At 42.3% G+C, this 22,573-nt stretch overlaps 1 protein-coding gene across 1 annotated transcript in view; it reads left to right on the forward strand.

Annotated features, from left to right (window-relative positions):
• Positions 1-104: 104 nt before the first annotated feature.
• Ogfod1 (2-oxoglutarate and iron dependent oxygenase domain containing 1) overlaps positions 105-22,573 on the forward strand; it is a 29,926-nt gene continuing 7,457 nt past the window's right edge. The window contains exons 1-10 of the mRNA XM_036189164.1: positions 105-314; positions 1,598-1,743; positions 8,155-8,201; positions 13,339-13,439; positions 16,646-16,762; positions 17,607-17,698; positions 18,003-18,131; positions 18,505-18,618; positions 19,455-19,534; positions 19,788-20,101. Coding sequence (XP_036045057.1) covers positions 161-314; positions 1,598-1,743; positions 8,155-8,201; positions 13,339-13,439; positions 16,646-16,762; positions 17,607-17,698; positions 18,003-18,131; positions 18,505-18,618; positions 19,455-19,534; positions 19,788-20,101 — 1,294 coding nt within the window. The 5' untranslated portion in view covers positions 105-160. The remainder of the gene's footprint in view (positions 315-1,597; positions 1,744-8,154; positions 8,202-13,338; positions 13,440-16,645; positions 16,763-17,606; positions 17,699-18,002; positions 18,132-18,504; positions 18,619-19,454; positions 19,535-19,787; positions 20,102-22,573) is intronic.

The following is a 22,573-nucleotide window of genomic DNA, read 5'->3' on the forward strand; positions in this document are numbered from 1 at the left end:
CTTTCATTGGTTAATTTTGTATAGGTCCAGCCTCTTTATTTTTTGGTGCCTTCCCATTGGGTGATGCTGGGACTAAGGACTGGGGCATTTCGGGAACTGTAGTTTCTGGAGGGAAATAGCGTCCTGACTTCCTTGGCGTGGGTCTGTGCTTGGTGAGGAGATGAACGCGAAGCGGCCCGCCGATCTGGGCCCAGCGCGGCCAATGAAGAAGGGAAAGAAGCAGGTAGCGGCGGAAATTTCGGACGCTGTCACGGAAGAAACAGTGAGGAAGCAGGTGGCTGAGGCCTGGAGCCGCCGGACACCCTTCAGCCATGGTAATCAGGTGCTGTGAGGGAGGAGCGGCCGCGACAGGAGGCGTGGGAAGGACCTTAGCCACCTCCGACGCCGGCTGCTCGGTTCCTTCCAAATTCTGCCTGATTTGACAAGCCTGGGGAGGAAAATAAATATAGACCCGGGAGTGTGGGCAAGTAGGAGACATGTAGACTGAGAGTTGAATTCTAGAAGTCACGTACAGAATCCCTCTGCTGATGATACGTCACTGGGCAATGTATTTAACTTTGCTTAAGCGTCAGTTTCTTTTATAAAACGGAATCGTTTATAGTATTCCCCTCGGAAAGGTAGGATTGACAAACTAATGCTTGTAGGCATTCATAAATGTTTCCCAGAGAACCAGTAAACATCTAGCAAATGTCGCATGACTAGCACAGATGTTGAGAGCTGCGGGAGAGCTATTACCTGGAGATACCACTCTCAGGTACCTTGTCACTGGGTTACATGACGCATGAAACGAAAGTATCATGAAAGGAACCATCGTTACAGGCTAAGCTACAAGCTATTACCTTATACAATATGGATCTGGCTAGGTGCGTCATGAATTTTCTTCCCAAGTTTGCCATGGTTTTTTGTTTCGTTTGAGTTTTTTAAAAAGGCAAATCTTGGGTGCTTTGAGTGCAGAGAGAGATGAGGCCTTAGTGTTTAAAGTGCAGGCTCCAGATGCTCACAGAGACTTCTCAGTTTCCTCATCCGTTGCATAGGCCTAGTGACAGTATCTCTGTTCCTCTATTGTTGAGAAAGTAAATGAGATCATTCCTGTAAAGCATCACTGGGTCAGGCTCTTATGAGGTCAATATTGGTTGTTAGTCATAGATTGATGGAAGTGAAATGAATTAGAAGGTTAGAAACCATTTTATATACATATATATATGTGTGTGTGTGTGTGTGTGTGTGTGTGTGTGTGTGTATAATGCAGTTACTTCCTCCCCACAGAAAACTTGGGGAAAGTAAGGATAGGATTAATTTGCTATTCTTGATTTCCTTTCTTCCAGAGAAAATGAGTTAATCTAAAATGCATTGTGATACCCCCCCCCACACACACACACACATACAGTCATTAAAGACTAGCATTTAAGATCAGTATCTGAGACAGGTAGTCTTGAATGAGTAAAAGGATAACACAACTTACAATTCTTCTCCGAATCCTAAACTTTAAATATTAGGTTCCCAAAAATTTATGATTGTCTCCTTTTGTATTCTGTTATGCTACTTGGTATAATATGGAAGAGAAGAAAGACAAGGGATAATATTTTTGTTCCAACAGAAGCTATTGTCTTGGACATGGATCCTTTTCTTCACTGTGTAATCCCAAACTTCATCCAAAGCCAAGACTTCCTGGAAGGACTTCACATGGAACTTTTGAGCCTGGACTTCCATGAAAAGTACAATGATTTATATAAGTTCCAGCAGGTATTTATTCCTATTACTTTAGCTCTTCCTCTTCAGAAAGCCTTTGGTTATAAAATCATTCATTACTGTTAAGAGTGCTACTGCTCTTCCAGAGGACCCAGGTTCAGTTCCCAGCACCTCATTAGGTGGTTCATGAACCTCCAAGAGCACCTATATGCACATACTCACAGACAGATCCACATATATATAATCTAGTTTTGTTTTGGTTTGGTTTGGTTTTTTGTTGTTGTTGTTGTTGTTTGTTGTTGTTGTTGTTTTTCGAGACAGGGTTTCTCTGTAGCTTTGAAGGCTGTCCTGGACTAGCTCTGTAGCCCAGGCTGGCCTCGAACTCACAGAGATCCACCTGCCTCTGCCTCCCGAGTGCTGGGATTATAGGCGTACGCCACCACCACCCAGCTAATCTGATGTTTTTAATTCATTCTCTTTAAGACTCGGGGTTCTAGATTGGGTTTGTTTTCGGGAGTCTTCACCTTGACACGGTTGAGCATTCCTTCCTTTAATGTAAGCAGCTTGCTGAGTGCCAGTTGGTGTGACGGTTGTAAGGGTTCTGGCAGTTTCTGCCCTCTAACATCTAAGAATAGAGCTGAGAGTAACAGGAATAGTCAGGAAATGCTTTAAGCATTTAAGTGTATTATAAGATTAAGTATATCATAAACAAAGGGGTGAAATATATTGGGGTGGGGTGGCATGGTGAAGAGTCTTTATTTGAAGATAATAACCATTCAAACTTTTGAGTTCATATCTTTTGTGACTTGATATATTGCAGTCACAGTGTGCTGCATTACAATATATCTAGCAGAAAAGGAAAACTTTTTCCTTTGGGGAGAAGTACTGTTTTGATCCCAAAACCTTGAGTACACTAAGCACACACTCTGTCTCTGAGTTGTACTCCCAACTCTCCATTCTTTTTTAGTAGACAGTACAATTTAGTTTTTAAAAGTAGCTCAGGCTGGCCTCGAACTCACAGAGATCCTCCTGGCTCTGCCTTCCAAGTGCTAGGATTAAAGGCGCATGCCACCACTGCCCGCTAAAAAGGCTATCTTGAAATCAGATTTTTGGGTTTTTTTTTCCTACTCTTAGAAGACAGCCTTTGCTAGGTGGTGGTAGCACACACCTTTAATCCCAGCCCTTGGGAGACAAAGGCAGACAAATCTGAGTTTGAGACCAGCTTGGTCTACAGAACAAGTTTCAGGCCAGCCAAGGATAAACACAGAGAAACCTTGTGTGTATGTGGGGGGAGGGGAGAAATACAAGCCATTGGTGTCCTCAATGTGGGGTCATCTTCATTACAGGGACCACTCACTCTAAAAGGCTGTCAGTGTTAAAAAAAAGGGTTAGAAAGATAGCTCCACAGTTAAGAGCACTGGCTGCCCTTTCAGTAGACCAGCGTTCCGTCACAACACCGTGTGGTTGTCCACACCTGTCTATAACCCCGTCCATACACATAAAATAAAACTGAAATATTTTGGAAATACAAAAACGAAGCAGATGAATTCTTTTTTCTTTTTTTGCACTTCCCTTTTGATTTTATCTGGAAAAAGAGAGTGACTAGTTAATACCTCATTCTTTTACGCTGGAGCTGATCATCTGGTCAGCTGACAGCACCCTCCCCCACTCAGATTTGTAAACCTTGTACGTATGATTGAGTTATCCAGAAAATCTGATGCAAATAAAACTTTTATTCTAGTAAAGTTTACCAGGTTAATGGAAAATCAACAGTTATCTGCTTTTATAATTATACCAACTCTTCAATCCTAAGTGATCTCTGATTACTAAATTGAGATGCCAGTATGTGAGTGTGTATGTGTGAGTGTGTGTTCAGCAATTGTGGATATACATGTGTGCCATTTCTCAGGCACCATCCACATTTATTTTGAATCAGGCTTTCTCATTGGCCTGAAGCTCATCAAGTAGGCTAGACTGACTGAGCAATGAGCCTAGCACTGAAATTAAAAGCACATGCCACCTAGCTTTTTCTCTGGATTCTGGGAATTGGCCCTAAGTTCTTAATGCTCGCAAGGCAAGCATTACAATGACTGAGCAATCTCAACCCCAGAATGGGTTTTTTGTTTTGTTTTGTTTTGTTTTGTTTCTCTGTGTAGCTTTGTACCTGTCCTGGAACTCTCTTTGTAGACCAGGCTGGCCTGGAACTCACAGAGATCCTCCTGGCTCTGCCTCCCAAGTGCTGGGATTAAAGGTATGCTCCACCACCACCACCACCACCACCACCACCACCACCACCACCACCACCACCACCACCACCACACCACCACCACCATCACCACCACCTCCACCACCACCACACCACCACACCACCACCACCATCACCACCACCGCCACCGGCCCAGAATGGTTTTTAATTGATGCTGTTTGACAAGTGAAAGTAAGCTTGAGAAAAAAGCAAAAAATGGCTCTGGGTGATGAAAAAAGAGAAAAGCCATTACCCATTGTGAATAATTTTTACCTGGCTCACTTTTGGACAGGAACTCTTCACCTGTATACTTTTTCTTTGCATGTGCTATAAATTTAACAGATAATTGGATCTCTGACATTAGGATTTGTTTATATATATATATATATATATATATATATATATATATATATATATATATATATATTGTATTTGTTGTTTATTTTGTTTTTCGAGACAGGCTTTCTCCGTGTAGATCCAGCTCTCCTGGAAATCCCTCTGTAGACCAGGCTGGATTTGAACTCATAGCGATGTGCCTGCCTCTGCCTCCCCAATGCTGGGATTAAAGGTGTGAGCCACCACTGCCTGGCTATATTTTTTAAGCATTACTAGTATGTACTTTATGACAGTCCAAGCATTTTGGTTATTAAGTCCTCATCAGAGTCCTGTGACGGAGTGTTTTGTTTTGTTTTGTTTTTTTTTTTTTCATTAAAATATTTTCATTTAAAGCCAGGCGGTGGTGGCGCATGCCTTTAATCACAGCACTTGGGAGGCAGAGCCAGGTGGATTTCTGTGAGTTCGAGGCCAGCCTGGGCTACCAAGTGAGTTCCAGGAAAGGCACAAAGCTACACAGAGAAATCCTGTCTCGAAAAACAAAAAACAAAAATATATATTTTCAATTAAATGAAAATTTAAAAGATCTTGATCTAATTTTCCCCTTTAGCTTCCATCTTGTTTTTATTTGTTTGCTTGCTTGTTTTTGGTTTAGTTTGATTTTGTATGGGTTTTTTTTTGTTTTTTTCTGCGGGGGTGGGGGGGGGGGGGTTGTTGTTTCTTTTGTTTTGTTGGTTTTTGTTTTTTTGAGACAGGGTTTCTCTGTGTAGCTTTGGAACCTGTCCTGGAACTTGATCTGTAGACCAGGCTGGCCTCGAACACACAAGAGATCCACCTGCCTCTGACTCCCAAGTACTAGGATTAAAGGCAAGTACTGGGATTAAAGGCCTGGCCGACACTGACTGATTTTTTTGAGGCTAGGTCCCTAGACATAGCGTACGCTGCCCTCAAACTGGCACTCCTCCTGCATGCTGGATTCCCGGGCTGTGACATCACCTCTGCTAGCACAGTCCCTTTAAGGGCTGTCCACACTGCTTCACTTCCTTTCCTTTCTCCCTCTTGTCAGCACACTTGAGCACTCCCGTACCACTGGGCCTGCCAAGGTCACGCTCAGCCTCCACATTAGTAAATATAGCCTTCACTTGGCATTCTTTGACTTTGGGTTTGGTTTTTGGGTTTTGGGGGGTAGGGGGTGAGATAGAGTTCGTTTGTAGTTTTGGAGCCTGTCCTGGATCTCACTCTGTAGACCAGGCTAGCCTTGAACTCACAGAGAACTCCACCCGCCTGCCTCTGCCTCCTGAGTGCTGGGATTAAAGGTGTGCACCACCACCACCACCACCACCACCACCACCACCACCACCACCACCACCTGACTATTCTTTGACTTTTTATGAGACCAACACAATACCTACTATGCTACAAAGGCAGAGATAATCCTTGATCTTTTAGAAGCATTTGCAAAAAAAAAAAAAAAGCATTTGCATGCCTCCTTCCTAGAGACATATTTTCACTTTCCTTTTAGGATATCATGCTGTGTTAGTAACTTTTCTATTGCTGTAAAAAGACACCATGACCAAGGCGGCAACTTATAGAAGAAAGCATTTATTGGGGGCTTACAGGTTCGGAGGGTTGGAGTCCATGACCATCATAGTGGGGAGCATGGCAGCTGGCAGGCAGGCATAATACTAGATCAGTAGCTGATAACTCAAATCTCATCCACAACAGATATGGTGTGAGCTTTTGAACCTCAAAGCCCATTCCCAGGGCCACATCTCTTCCCAGTAGTCCACCAATTGGGAACTGCATTTATATATATGAGCCAGTGTCAACCATTCTCATTTAACTACCACACATATGCTCTTAATTTCCTTTGCTAAGTCTTCCCCTTATAACCAACATTTGTTTTTATTTTAATTTTAATTAATATTATTAGGAGGGCAAGGTGGGAGGGGCAGTCACAGGACAACGTTGTGGAACTGGTCCTCTCCTTCCATCTTTATGTAGGTTCTAAGTATCAAACTCTGGTCACTGTGTTTGCACACAAGCACTTTTACATACTTAGCCATCTCACCAGTCCATGTAACCAACTTCCTGGTGAGTCCTTCTTAATGCCAGAATACTGGATTCTGAATAATTTGATCCCTTAATTAAGACTGAGCACAGATTTCCATGGAATCTCATGGCTTTCTGTCTCCTTGGATGTCTAGGAGTCACAGGTTTAAAACCAACACTAAACTCCTAATCTCCTCCCTCTAATTCTGTTGTTCCTCTTGACCTCAGATCAAAATGAGTCATTCTTAAGTCCTTGTTCACTCCTCATGTCCCATCCACTGAGGACACTTTCTTCACTGCATCCCAACACCTACACTTCCACCATCAACAGCATTCACCCTCCGAGCTGTCTCTCTCACCATGATTATCATTTGAGGTATTAACCAGTCTCCTACCTTCACCCACTTATATAACTGTCACCAGTTTGTTCTTTTCATACATGTTCACATAAAAACTTGCTCATAGATGTTCATAGAAGCCGTGTTTATAGGAGCAGCCAGACATCTAGCCCACTGATTAATGGGTAAACAAAATGTAGTATGCCCATCTAGTGGAGTATTATTTAATCATAAAAATTTAAGTCAGAGCTGCAACATGGATGAACCTTAGAAATGTTTTGCTAACTAATAGAAGCCAGTAAGACTCTGGGAACACTGAGATGGTTCAGCAGGTGAGAGCACTTGCCGCTCTGTTCAGAACCCACATAAAAAAGTGAGATATGGTGGCAAGCATCTGTAGTCTAGCCTCCTCTGGTGAGATGGGAGGTGGAGACAAGAAGCTTGTGGGCCAGTTAGCCTGAAGTATGCAGTACAGTAGAAACAGAGACCTTTTCTCAACAAGGTGGGAGGAGAGAAGTGAACCCTGATGTTGACCTCTGACCTCCACATGTGCACCATGGCACAGCCATACCTACATTTTTACACACACTAATACACATATACACCTACTACTTATAATAAATATAAAATTTTAAAATAAGCCAGACTCAAAATGCTGTGTATTATATGATTTTTTTTTTTTTAATGTCCAGAATAGGCAGGTGGCCCATAGAAACAAGAAACAGGGTGGTGTTTGTTAGGAGCCAGTAGTAGAAAAGATGGAGCCCAACTGCCTAATAGATACAAGATTTCATTTTGTAGTATTAAATTCTGGACTGATGTAGCATGATTGGCTGCATGGGGAATGTGTGAAACCCATGGAACTATATATTTTTCAAGTGAAGAAAATACTAGATTCTATATTGTGGGGAGTTTTCTCTCAAGCTGTCACCTCACATTCCTCCTTTGCTCAATAACTTAATGACTCTTCATTTCCTTGAGTAAAGCCAATGTACACAGATTGGCTCCAGGCCAACACAGTGCCTTCCGTTAGGCCTTTGACCCTCACCTGCTGCTGCCCACTGGTGCTTCCCCCAGCCACTGCGTCTCTCCAGTGTTTGGGTCAATTGTGCTTTTCCTCATAGCAGTCGTCTACCTGGCTCACCTACTTGTCACGGCAGACCCTTCCTACTCCCAGCACAACCCGTTCCTCTCTCTGTTGCCTTTTCCTATGCACTTGCCACCTTTATGCTAATAAATTACATTTTATGTTTACTGTATGATCCTTCAACACATGTCAACTTCTCTGTAATAATGTCTTCAGTGTTTGCTGAATGAATGGTACAGAGACACTAAGTCACTTGCCCACATCATAACTGTAAGATGAAGGGGTCGTATATGAGACCTGGTAGTTTTCAGTCTAGGCTCAGCCACAATGTTCTATATCAGACTCCTCACTGTTCTTCTTTGCATCCAATATACTGTAACAAGGAATTTTTTTTTTTCTTTATGATCAAGTCTGATGATTTGAAGAAGAGAAAAGAGCCTCACATCTCAGCTTTAAGGTAAGCAAGTAATTACATTGTGGGGTGCCAAATATATGTTAGGCAGAGCACTGGGTGCTTTTTGTTCTGTGTGTGAATTTTAATAAACAAGATAGTCACACTTCATTTTGTTTTTTGAGATGGGGTTTCTTTGTGTAACAACCTTGGCTGTCCTGGAACTCAGAGATCTGCCTGCCTCTGCCTCCTGAGCGCTGGGATTAAAAATGTGCACCACCACACCAGGCTACTTTACTGAGTGTTTTAAATGTTAGTTCATACAGTCTCTGTTGGCATTATTGCCTTTGGTAAAGGAAGAAACAAACCCTAAGAAACTAAATAACTTCTTTAAGACAACCCAATAAAAATTGAGAGCTAAGATACAAGCCCAAGCCTTGGATTGTTTGCTTGACCACCCTTCTTTTCTTCCTTTCCTCCTTCCTCCTTCCCTCCCTTCCTTCCCTTCCTTGTGGGCAGGGTCTCAGGCAGGCCCAAGACTTACTATGTATGTAGCTCAGGTTGGCATGAAAGTCACAGTAGTCCTCCTGCGTCAGATTACCAACTGCTGGGATTACAAACATGAGTCACCATGCCTGGCTTCAAATCTTAATAATAAAGTGTTTGGGTTTGTTGGTTATGAAGAAAACCAAGTAACAACAGAGACAGCATTTTCTGCTTATGAAGCTAGGGAGCTCTGAGGGTTAAAACTGCAGTGTTGACAAGTCAGATGCGTTCTCCCACTTGTGCAGTCCTTTGGAAGTCTGCATTTACAACGTTTTGTGCTTATGGGTGTTTCGCCTGCATGTATGCATATACCCCATATGTGGGCAGTACCCATGGACATCAGAAGATGTTGGAACCCCAGGAACTGGAGTTACAGATGGTTGTGTGCTGCCATGTGGGTTCTGGGAACTGAACCCAGGTTCTCTGCAAAAAGCAGCTGGTGCTCTTAACCAGAGCCATCTCTCCAGACCTGCAAGTATGCACATTTTATAAAGTAGTTCTAAGAATTGATGGTGACAAAACAAAGAAGTACAGGGGCTGGAGAGATGGCTCAGCAGTTAAGAGCATTGGCTGCTTTTCCAGAGGACCAGGTTCACTTCCCAGCACCCACATAATGGCTCACAACCATAGGTAATGAGGTCTGGTACCCTCTTCTGGCCTGCTGGTATACATGCAGGCAGAAAAGTGTATACATAATAAATAAATAAATCTTTTTTTAAAAGATTCCATACAAGAAACTATACAACCATGAATATGTGTGTGGATTTGTTTGTTTGTTTGTTTGTTTGTTTGTTTGTTTGTTTTTTCTGGATCTGAGGACCGAACCCAGGTCCTTGCGCTTGCTAGGCAAGCACTCTACCACTGAGCTAAATCCCCAACCCCTGTGTGTGGATTTTAATAAACAAGATAGTCACACTTTATTTTGTCAATTCAATGATACTTTTTTAAAAAAACTCTAAAATCTAGTGTCCTCTATTTGCTATTTTGTTCTAGTTTAATTAGCAATATTTCCTCCCCTTAGGGATGTATTAGAGGATGGTTATTATAAACCAAGGCATCTTAGATCATTAGAATCACTGTTTTCAAAAGGAAAGAATGTACTACAGATATAAACTGTATGTTTATGTACAAACTTAAAGACTTCAAGTAGACTAATATAATTAGAGTTTTTTAAAAACATTTCTTTTTACTTCTTTAAGATTTTTTCAATAATGAGAACATGCTATATAGTAGCTGCTTTTCATCTATCTGCAAAGAGTTATTTTTTCTCTGAGACAGTCCCTTATACGATAGTAGCTTGTACAGGTTATTTCTTTCTATCTAGAAGTTCTGCTTATGTGTTAACTATAACTCATATTTCATACTAATTTAGACTTTCCTCTTAAAGACGTTTGATCTCATTAGTCCAAAACACCCGTCATCCATGACTGAGCATTATCCCATACTCAAAGAGTCACAACTAAATAATAGGAGAGCTGGACTTGCTTGACTGTTACAGAAAATGGTCTTTTTATTTGCTATGTGTGTTCTGGATGTTCTCACAAATAAAATTAAAGATGCCAAAGATGAGAGAAGCCTGTCCCTGTCGTGTGTTACTTCACAGTGTGGGTAGAAAGGGGCTTTCTGTAGCATTCGTTTTGGGGGTTGATGACAGCAGTTGATTTTTCAGAGATATTTACCCCACCCTTACACCCTACCATTGTCTGGGGACCCGTGTAGCAGCTGGCTGTCTTGACGCATTATGCATCATTAGAAGCTGTGCCTTTAGAGATTACAGAACACTTCTGGGGTTGTCCCAGCCAAGCACAGTCTTATGGGATGGTCTGGTTTGAGGAGTATACGTTGTAAGAAAATGGTAGTGGGATCTTACAGATTTTCCAAGAGTAGTTACTGACAGCACAGTTGCATTTTATATGAATTTCTGTTCTGTGCATTTGAATGAGCCAAAAGTACTATATCTTCATGTATATAATTTGATCAAATATAAGACTTTTAAACATTTGGATTGGGGTTTGGTTTTAGTTTTTTTTTTGTTTTGTTTTTGTTTTTGGCTGTTACTGTATTTGTTTTTGTTGTTCTTATTGTTTTCAGATGAAATTTTAGTATGTACCTGTGGCTGGCCCAGCACTTAAACAACTTTCTTGTCTTACCCTTTTCAGAACTGGGATTACATTTATGTACCACATGTTCAGCTAAAAGTTTATAATTATCAAAGTTAACATTAATTATTTCAGGGTTGATTGGCTGAACTAGTTATAACTTGTATTAAAGAAACTTCTATACAAAGGGCCAGAGGGCCAGCTTATTTTAGAATGGAAATGTTCATTATCTTTTCTTATTTACACCCTGCTGGCATCAGAACATCTGTGGATGTTTTGTGGATTGTTGTGTGATTAATTTAGTATTTGTAGTTACTACAATTCAAAGTCATTTTGTCGGCTAGTGAGTAGGCTCAGCTGGTAAAGGTGCTTGCCACTGAGAGTGATGGCCTGAGTGCAACTCCCAGTACACACGTGGTAGAAGAAGAGAACTGATTTCCACACGTTGTTCTCTTACCTTCACGTGTGCCACGGTGTGTGTACTCACACACACACACATACATTCAAGTTTTAGGAAGGTCATTGTGTGATCTCCTGCAGCTGCTCACCCGTGTTATCAAATAGCAGTACTAGTGCTCCTGGAGCCACTAGCACTAACAAGCTGACTCCTGACCCAAATTCTTGTCTGTGTGAAGAAAAAAGTGGCGTAAAATACATCAGATGGGAAAATGAGTTTATTTACACTTCTATCCCAAAAGTGGAAAGAGCTAATCTCAGTTGGATTCTGCCCTCCCCATGGCACTGTTACATTTTTAGAAAGGAGACAATAAAAAGCCAGGAAAGATGCATATGTAGATTTAACCAAAGCTGGATTTAGAAAAAAGACAGTTCAAAAAAATCATAATTTCAGCCAGGCTGAATTGGTAGTTGCACACCTTTAATCCCAGCACTTGGGAGGTAGAGGCAGGCTGATCTCTGTGAGTTCAAGGCCAGCCTGGGCTACAGAGTGAGTTCTAAAAAAAAAAAAAAAAATCCTAATTTCAAGGGCGCATCACTGCATTAGTATTATGTTTATGATACTGAGATTTATAACAGGAAATACTTAATTGATCTTAGTCCCTATTCCTGGCAGCAAGTTCCTAAGATTTCAAGTGTTCAAGAATTCAAGTGTTGAGATTAATAAAGGTGAATGGAGAATCTTTTGTTAGGGAAAAAACCTTTCTACTACACCTGAGCTTCTGGTAATGGAGAACTCCTAAAGGTTGCCAAGAAGATAACCAAGAGGGTTTCAGCTCTCAGCTCTAATCATTCCATCCTCCAGAAAAAACAAGGAGGGTGGTCAGGTCAGGTAGGAGGATTGCTGCAAATTTGAGTCTAGCCTGAGCTACATAGTACGTTGTAGGCCAAGCCTGGGCTATAAAGTAGGATCTTGTTTCAAAGAGAAGAAGGGCTTACAGTTGGCTGGATGCATCCCCAGTGGCCAGTGGTTTGTTAAGTCAACCATGCCTGTGCAGCAAAGCATCCCTAAGTTCCTGAGGTGCCAAGGAGATGAGAGAGAGGTTCTGTTTCTCTCCCTAGGGCTTTATGCTGTGAATCTTTTGTATTTGGCTGTTCCTGAGTTGAGTCATTAAAAAATATATATATTGTTTGTGTGTGTGTGTATGCCTTAGTTGAGTTCATATGTATGTAGATGCCCCTGGAGACCAGAGGACATTGGATCCCTGGAACTGGAGTTACAGATAGTTCTGAGCTTCCTAATGTGGGTGAAGTAAAAAATTACCTCAAAAATGATCCAACTTGAGGAGGGTGTTGTAGGGACCTCCTGTTTATACCAGATCAGCACAACTCATGAGCTGGTCCTCTAATTGGGTCTGAAGGCAGCCAGTCCTGTGAGACTGAGCCCTTAATCCTGTAGATAGTATAAGAATTGAACTGAGTTTTGTTGTTGTTGTTGTTGTTGTTTGTTTGTTTGCTTGTTTGTTTTGTTTTGTTTTTCGAGACAGGGTTTCTCAGTGTAGCTTTGGAGCCTGTCCTGGATCTCACTCTGTAGCCCAGGCTGGCTTCAAACTCACAGGGATCCACCTGGCTCTGCCTCCCGAGTGCTGGGATCAAAGGCGTGCACCACCACCGCCCAGCTTGAACTGAGTTTTAAGGTGTCCTGATTGTTTCCAAACTTAGGTAGTTAACAGGGGAAAACCCACGTATTTGGTGTCAGAAGCAAAATGTGTTAAAAAAAAAAAAAGCAATTGGGTTTTCGCATTTACTACTGAAAAGCCTGTGTGAAACTGGGTGACTTACAATGGAACAGTGGTGTAGTGACGGACAACAAACCAGAGTGCTGGTGTGGGAGGCCATACCACAGGCAAACTGCTAGGGAACCAAATGACGAGACTTAGAGCAAGCACGCTGTGGTAGCTGGAGAGTTCCATGATTTCCCTGGGAACTTGACACCATGCAAATTTAAACCAGAGCATCTCTCAGTCTCTCAGGGTCTCGTGAATAAAATTTGAGAATGGTCTCCTGAATAAAATGCAAGCTTTAGAGGGCATAGGAATGGCGTGGCTCCACATTGAGCCTATGCTGTGGTGTAACAAGTTGTCTTTTGTTCATACTTCTAGGAAACTTATGTTTGAAGATTTTCGGGACTGGCTTTCTAAGGTTTCCAGCATTGACCTAGAACCAACTATTGACATGTCCTGTGCTAAATACGAGTTCACTGGTAAGGAGGATAAAGCCCTGCTGTCTAAAGATTTCAAGGCTTTAACTCCACAATGATGGAAAGGTAGCATCAGGGTCTTCCTAGTAAGGACTCAGCTTCTGTGCAGAAATAGCCATCATATCATATCACAAAGGCTAAAGCAGTGCTTCTCTTTGGTTATATGACAGCTATTGATCATATTTTCAGAAAAACTCTCATACCAACTTGCATACAGTATTGTAAAACTCCACAGGTAATGCTATAAATCTCTCCTATATTTCTAAAGTGTCCTTAATGCTGAGTTTCCTTCTCTTTATTTTGAATTTAGTGAGTGAATATAGGGAATGGGCCATGTAACTAGTAATGGTCCCTGTCACCAGCCTTGCCTCTTCAGAGGTGTCTGTTGCCCTCCACTTCCCCTCAGATGCACAAATGTCCACTAGAATATGTGTGCCTTTTTAGAAGGAAACGTTGCTTGCCTTTGTTTTACTAAATTTCAATACAGGTTTGCTATCATGGATAGTCTTGGGGAAGTATAAATTGGTAAAATGTTTTGGAGATAAACTTAGCAATACATATGAAAAACTATTGTGTATCTTCATTACTTTTTCTTTTTATTACTTTATTTTCTTTGAGACAAGATCTCACTCTGGCTAGTCTCAGTCTCACAGAGATCATCTGCCCATCCTCTTGAGTGCTGGGATTACAGGTGTGAGCTACTACATCCAGTTTTTCTTTTTCTTTTTTTAATTTGAAATAATTTAACTTCAGCAGGCAGAGCACAAATAACTTGTTTTCCTGTTTATTTGAAAGACAGTTGCAGTTCTGGGATACCATAGGCCTGAACATTTCAGTCATTCTTCCTCCACGACAGTAGTGGGCTTTCAGAGTGAGAAAATTGACAGGCCTGTGCTGTTCCCATATAATTCGTAGGCCTCGCTTATCTGTCACTATTGGTCCTTGATGCCAAAGGGTCTCATTGAGGATGGCACACTACATTCACTTGTTCTGTCCACTGAGCCTCCTTTAGTCTCAAATAGCCTCTTGGTCTCTCCTGGACTTCCAGGGCCTTGATGCTTTGGGAGACTTAGAGACAGTTTGCTTTAACAGCTCCTTCAGTCTGGGCTTCTCTGGTGTTTCCTTGTGATTGGGTGATTCTCCTTAAGACATGCATTTGGAAGAGTAGCTAATGCTGAGCTTTCTCTTCTCTGAGTCCTGCTAGATGGTTTAAAGAGACTCTCGCAGTATTAGTGATGTTGCCTTGGATGACTTCCGTGGCACTAGTGTCAGACGTGCCCACTGCTTTGCTTCTCCTGTCAGTGTGCAGGTTGTGCAGATCCTCTGCTGTTGGTTTTGCTGCTGGATTGAACCTAGGGCCTCACCTTGCTAGGCAAACACTACCTCCGAGCTGTATCCTCAAGCCTTTTCTCCTTACTTCTATTTTCTTGTTTGTTTGTTCGTTTGTTTGGGTTGGCATCTAAGTTGCCTAGGTTGCCTTTGAACCCACCTTGTAGCCCAGATTGGCCTTAACCTTGATTCTCTTGCTTGGTTTCTGCAGTAGCTAGGATTGTAAGACTTTGCTACCAAACCTGACTGTAAGGATTTGTAGGAGTCAAACCAGGAATTTTCACATGCTGCTTTAAGATTATGTAATTATCATGTTTCTCACCAAACTTTGGTTCAGCTATTTTCACAGGTAATTTTCATAGCTAAATTACTGCAATGTCAGGTGCCAAATGATGATTTTCTAGTAGTCATTTCTTCTGCTTTCCTTAGTTGTCATTCCACTGTATTGAAAACTTCTCCCCACTGTTTATTCATCAGTTTACTTATATGTATCAGTATGGATTTATAGATCACTGTTTATACAGTGAGCTATTGCAATTGCTGTTATTACATCGAGGCTTATATTGTCTTTGATTTGGTCGAGGAGAATACCCTAGAGCTGATCTGGAGCCTTCTTGCTGTGTTCTTATCATTCTTTATTTCCGAATTTCTGCAAAGCAGGATTTCCAAGGCTCGCTCCCTCTTTCCCATGCCAAGTCTAGAATGACCTATAGTGCCTGCCCTCATCCTGGTTCCTTTAGTGAAGAATGATACTTGAAAGTCAAGGCCTGGACTCAGTCTGTGTCGGTAGGCTGTCACCTAGACCCTTTCAGTGAAAATGCTATAATATGTACCGCTACATAGCCACACAAACATATACACATAACATTTATGCATTTCTATACCTACATAGCTGTAGATATAGGAAACTGAATTCATATTGCTTTCTCCGGTACTAATTGAATAGTACAGGGTTTATTCTAGATTTCTTTTCCTTAACTGTAAACTTTCTTCAATTCTGCAGCACTTAGGCCCGTTATCTTCAACATATTTACATATTGGACCATTCATGTATGAACGGTCGCAGTTCAGTGTAGCCTTTTGCCCTGTCCCATCCTGCATAGATGCCTACCTTGCTCAACCCCACAAATGGCTTTAGAGAATTCGCCTAGGCAGTTCGTGAGAACAAGAGCAAACAAGAGTCGGGCCAGCAAGATGGCTTGGTTCAGTGGGTTAAAGGTACTCGTCTCCAAACCTGACAACCTGAGCTTGATTCCTGGGACCCACACAGTGGGAGAGGACCAACTTTGCAAGTTGTCCTCTTGCCCATGTGTCCCTCTCCTGCCACCAACACACACAATAAATAAATGTTAAAAAAAATTTAAAGAACAAAAGGATCCGTGTACCCATGAACAGTAAGATTCATTAAGGCATTCTTTGGGACAGCCAAGAAATACAAACAATTTAATTTAGAAATTCAATTAAAGAAAAAGTAAATTTACAGTCTGTATAGTACACTAATTGTGCAGCCTTTAAAAGTGATGTCTAGGGTGTATATTGATACGGAAAAATACTCGATTTGTAATTTTAAAGAAGTCAGCCTACAACCCACCACTATAGCATATGATTTCTTTAAGTGAATACACATATGAGGGAAAAATATAACAAAAATATGTAGAAAAATAGTGTTAGTAACTATATTGTAGCTCTATCTGTATTCACTGTTTAAAGCTTTCTATATTGCATGGGTTTTATTGCTTCGTTTACAAATGAGAAGTGTCATCTAAAGCGACAGTTAAAGCTGGAGTTGACATTACAGATGAATGTCAGGGGGACTGATTGGAAGCAGATAGCAGCTACTCCGTGTACAGTGATCTAAACTATGCTTTAAATGATTATAGATGCTCTGCTCTGCCATGACGATGAGCTGGAGGGGCGCAGGATCGCCTTCATTCTGTACCTGGTTCCTTCCTGGGACAGGAGCTTGGGGGGCACCCTGGACCTTTACGACACTGATGGTAAAATGCATGGTTGTTTTTTTTGGGGGGGGTTGTTTTTGGTTTTTTGTTTTGTGGAGCTGAGGATCGAACTCAGGGCCTTGTGCTTGCTAGGCAAGCACTCTACCACTGAGCTAAATCTCCAACCCCTAAAATGCACATTTAACACCATCAGTAGCCCCTCCTGAATTCCAACCAGTAGCCTCAGGATCACCATTCTGACATATAATGTGTCAAAGGAGATAGAAACCATGTATTTAGCTGGGTGGTAGTGGTGCATGCCTTTAATCCCACCCAGCACTTGGGAGACAGAGGCGGGTGGATCCCTGTGAGTTCGAGGCCAGCCTGATCTACAAAACGAGTTCAGGACAGTCAGAGCTGTTACACAGAGAAACCCTATCTCAAAAAAAAAAAAAAAACCAAAGAAAAAAGAAACCATGTATTTGGCACAGTGACTACCACAAGTAGAATTAATGCTAATCCTAACAACCACCTCTTGAAATTATATTTCAAATACTTGTTCCAGAGACAAAGCTGATTAAGATGAGAAGTAGATCTTGTTGTGTGTACTGACCATGGAAGGGCAAAAAGCATACCAAGCTACCTGTGCCTGTGAGTCCGCCAACAGCAGCCTGTCTGACAAGGCCTCGGGTTGTTTGAGTGACTCACCACAGGATGACTCTAGGAAAATGGGAAGCTAATCCAGCTCTCATCAGTAACAGCTGGATGATGTGGTGGAAGCATGTCACCTAGAGACTAGCAAGTTTGAGTCACATAGGCAGAAGGGGGTATTTGAGAACGCCAGGAGCTGGATGAGGCGGCCTGCAAGTGGCAATGCTAATGAACCCATTCTCTCCTGGTGCAGAACACTTTCAGCCAAAGCAGATTGTCAAGTCTCTTACCCCTTCGTGGAACAAACTCGTTTTCTTTGAAGTATCTCCAGTGTCCTTCCACCAGGTAAATATTAGGGGTTTTTTTGAGCTGAGGATCGAACCCAGGGCCTTGCTTGCTAGGTGAGTACGCTACCACTGAGCTAAATCCCCGACCCCCACCAGGTAAATATTGTAAGACAAGTCTATAGTGCACTAAGGACCGAGATCTTGTTTCTGTCACCCACTGTCTAAGTATGTCCCCCTCCTGCTGGACTGTCTCACAAGGTTGTTTTCACGCCTAGCTTGACGGAGTCTCAAGTTAGTGTGTCTTAGCTAGTGTCCTCACTCGTCACCTTTAAGCTGATGTACGCCTGGTCTTGCTCTTGTAGGTGTCTGAAGTTCTGTCTGAAGAAACATCACGTTTATCTATAAGTGGCTGGTTTCATGGTCCTTCGTTAGCCAGGCCTCCCACCTACTTTGAGCCCCCAATTCCTCGACACCCTCACATCCCACAAGACGTAAGCGTAAATTACTGGGATTCCTATCGTGTGTACTAGTATGTATTAGTTGTTTTTCTGATTTTACTCTTGTGAGGACCGAGCGAGCTGACATGTATTCTACAGTACTAGAGATTAAACCGGGGCTTGCATATGCTAACAGTGTTCTACCAATGAACTTGATACCCAACCTGTTTTTCTGATCTTACAGTTAGAGCTTCTCAATGCTGAAACTGGACTTTGAACTTCCATTTTTCTTAGATAAATTTTGATGATGTTTTCTCAGAGTTTTCTAGTACTTTGGGCTTGATAGGAGGAACATAAAAAGTGAAGACTGTGGAATGACAAGCTAGAGATATTAATGGATCTCATGTATCTGCTGCTTTTTTGTAAGCATGAGATTTTGTATGAGTGGATCAACCCTGTTTATCTGGAGATGGATTATCAAATGCAAATTCAAGAAGAATTTGAGGAAAGGTCTGAAGTTCTCCTGAAGGAGTTTCTTAAGGTAGGCCACCATAATCTGTTTTATATGTGTTATTGACATGTCATCTTGCTAAAACTGATCAAGAGTGTTTTCATTCCTAGCTCAGATGTTTATGTGTCTCTTCTGTTGTTGTTTGTTTTATTACTCTTTTTGGAGGGCCCACCACCCAGCTCCCAAACAAATCACGTACGGAGGCTTAGTCTTACTTATGAATGCCCAGCTTTAGCTTGAAAATGGTTCAGTGAGTAAGACCATTTGTTTTACAAGTGTGAGGATCTGAGCTTAGATTTCTAGCGCCCATGTGTTCATGTGTTTGTTTATTTTCTGGGGCCAGAGACAAGAGACTGGAATTGCTGACTACCAACCTAGTAGGGAGAGGGCCAGGGAACCACATGCTCCAGGTTCAGTGAGGGACCCTGTCTGAAAGAGGTCCTTCTCTAGTCTCCACACACATGTGCTTGGTGCGTGCATTCATGTGCATACACTCACATACATCACACACATACATCCAAAAGTTCTTTTCCTTTTTTTTTGAGACAGGGTTTCTCTGTGGAACAGCCCTGGCTGTCTTGGAACCTGAAACTCGCTTTATAGACCAGGCTGGCCTCGAACTCACAGAGATCTACCAGCCTTTGCCTCCCCAGTGCTGGGATTAAAGATGTGTGCCACCATCACTTTGCTTAAAAATTCTTTAATAATAAATTTACAAACACTTAATGGAATAGCCAATGGCACTTAGGAAATATTGAAATGGACCCCTTAGGAATCAGCCAGCTGATACTCTGCAGAGCTGCTTCTCCTGCCAGAACAGGGAGGGATTGCAGGAAGAATTGCTAACTTATTTGTTTTTTTTCCAGCCTGAGAAATTTGCAAAGGTCTGTGAAGCCTTGGAGAAAGGAGGTGTGGAATGGAATAGCCGTGGTCCCCCAAACAAAAGGTAGAGGTTGCCATCACAGATGGTTCCATCTGTATTCAGCACCTCCCTTTCATCTGCATGAGTCATCTCCAGTAGGACACTTGCCTTAAGATTTAGTTCCCCAGGACATGCTGCAGCAGGTCCTAGCAGGGTCTCACCAGTCTCCTAAGTTGTGCCATCATTTGGGGAGAAAGGTTCAAAGCTAATGACCGGCTTTGACTGCATGGGTGAGCTTACACATGGGGCTGAGGAGCTCACCATTGCTGCTTTTCAGGTTCTATGAGAAAGCGGAAGAAAGCAGTCTCCCCAATATACTGAAGGAGTGCATGGGCTTGTTCCACTCCGAGGCACTCTTTTTGCTGCTCTCCAACTTCACCGGTCTGAAACTCCACTTCTTGGCCCCGTCAGAAGATGATGAGATTGAGGGAAACGGGGAGGGAGAAGCAGCCTGTGCTGCTGACGGCACTGAAGAAGGGACTAGCCAAAGCCCCTCAGGGCCCAAGAATAAACAGGCAGCTATTGGCAGTCACAGTCAAGAGAGTGGTGAACAGACAGACCTGGAAGCACAGGAAGATGAAGCAAAGAAAGGTAAGCTAGTGTTAGGACTCACCTTTATTTTACCTGAAACCATTCGAGTTCCAACAACTTATCCTTATGCATGTACAGATGCCGGGCGGTGGTGGTGCACGCCTATAATCCCAGCACTCGGGAGGCAGGTGGATCTCTGGGAGTTGGAGGCCAGCCTGGGCTACCAAGTGAGTTCCAGGAAAGGCGCAAAGCTACACAGGGAAACCCTGTCTCAAAAAAACAAAAACAAAAAGAAAAAGAAAAACAAGCATGTACAGATCCTTGCTGAACGGTGTCTCCACCTCAGGAATGGGAGAACAAAGCAAAGGTAGCTCTCCTGGATCCTGAGTTCTTCTAGGATTTCTATACACAGAAAACAAAGAATCATCTTATAGAATTGTAGAGACATTGCTATAGGCTTACACAGCATGCTGTGTTAATACCAGCAGAAGCTCTCCTCTCACCACCGCCACTGTTCCTACTTCAAGAGAGTGTACTAGCTGTCCTCTTCCCGAAAAGGTTCATCCTGCATTCCTTCTTATTCAGATCTGAGCAGTGTCACTTCCTCAGAGAAGCTTTTCTATACCACACTCTCACTCGAGACTGCTCGGTCCTAGTCAGTCCTTGTCACATGACCTCATTACAGTGCAGTGTACGTACTGCCACAGTCTCTTAATTCATATGTGCATCAATCCTTTGTGTCTGGAGGAGTCACTTAGAGCCATTATTTTGTATGTTTGGAGTCATCATCCCCATTGGCTCTTAACAATGGTCCCATCTTCTCTTCTGCATAGCTCCCTAGGCTCTGAGGGGAGGGTTTGATGAAGACATCCCACTTAGGACTGAGTGTTTCAAAATCTCTTAGTCTCTCCATCTTGTCTAGATGTGGTGGGTCTCTGTTAAGTCTCATCTACTACAAGAAGAAGCTTCTCTGATGATGGCTGAGTGAGGCACTGATCTATGGGTATAGTACAACAATAGTATTTGGTTTTCCCTTAGGCCAGTGGCCTGTCCAGTCTCTGGTTTGGGGCCACCCATGCAAGTCAGACATGGGTTCCATGTCATGGCATAGGTCTTGAAACCAATCAGAGAGTAGTTGGTTACTCCCACAATGCTGTGCCACTATTGCATCAGCATATCTTACATACAGGCCGCTGTTGTAAATCTCAGGGTTTGTGGCTGGGTTGATGGTTACCCTTTCTCCTCTGATAACATTTGGCAAACCTTCCAGTACCATGAACACTAATCAGTAGGGATGAAGCCTCTAGTTAGGCACCAGCTTGATTTCTCCATGTTCAATGAGATAATATTCAGTAATAGGGCCTTACCATCAGTTTGTGGAGAGTGATCAGTAGTCTTGGCAATAGTGTGAGATGCTTTGGGCAACAACTCAACTAGATGTAACCCATTCCTGGCACTGGAAGTTTCAGTTGGTGGCAAAATATGTCTAGTTGGGGCATTGTCCTCCCCATTCTTTGGTGACTCCATTTATATGTCTTGCATGTATGTATCTGTCTTGGGAAACTTCTACAGTAGTAGGTTTCCTTGTGATCCCTCAGATGGCCCTTAGTGTTAGTTGTCCCTCCCTGTATTCCACTGGGAGATAGTTCCCTCCTCACTAGTCCCTTACTCTATACCTACTCTCTGTGGTTATGGATTGTAGCATCCAGTGCTTAAAAGCTAAAATCCATATTGGGGTCTAGGTTACCCCACCCAGGATGATTTTTTTTCCTAGCTCTGTTCATTTACCCACAAATTTCATATTTTTTAACAGCTGAATAATATTCCATTGTATAAATGCACCACATTTTCATTATCCATTGGTTAATGGGCATCTAGACTATTCCCAGTTTCTGGCAATTAGGAACAGAACAGCAATGAACATGGATAAGCACATATCTCTGTAGTAGGATATAGAGTCCTTTGGGTATGTGCCCAAGAGTAGGGGGATCTTAAGGTAGATCTATTCCCAGCTTCCTGAGAAACTGCCACACTGATTTCCATGGTGGCTGTACAAGTTTGCACTCCCCTTCCAATGAATAAGTGTTTCCCTGTCCCCATATCCTCACCAGAATGAGCTGTCATTTGTTTTCTTGATCTTGGCCATTCTGACTGGTGGAAGATAAAATCTCAAAGTAGTTTTGCAGTCCCCTAATGACTAAGGATGTTGACTATTTCTTTGTTTCTCAGCCATTTATGTTTCATCCTTTGAGAGTACTTAGCTTACTTAGTTCCGTACCCCAGTTTTAAATTGGCTTATTTGTTTTTCTTGTCCAGATGGTTTTTTTGTTTTTGTTTTTTGTTTTGTTTTTTTAGTTCTTAGTATATTTTCAATATTAATCCTTTATTAGAATGTGTAATTGGGGGCTGGAGAGATGGCTCAGTGGTTAAGAGCATTGACTCCTCTTCCAAAGGTCCTAAGTTCAATTCCCAGCAACCACATGGTGGCTCACAACCACCTATAATGAGATCTGGCACCCTCTTCTGGCCTGC

This window comes from Onychomys torridus, chromosome 5, assembly GCF_903995425.1.
Source record: "Onychomys torridus chromosome 5, mOncTor1.1, whole genome shotgun sequence".
Lineage (NCBI taxonomy): Eukaryota > Metazoa > Chordata > Mammalia > Rodentia > Cricetidae > Onychomys > Onychomys torridus.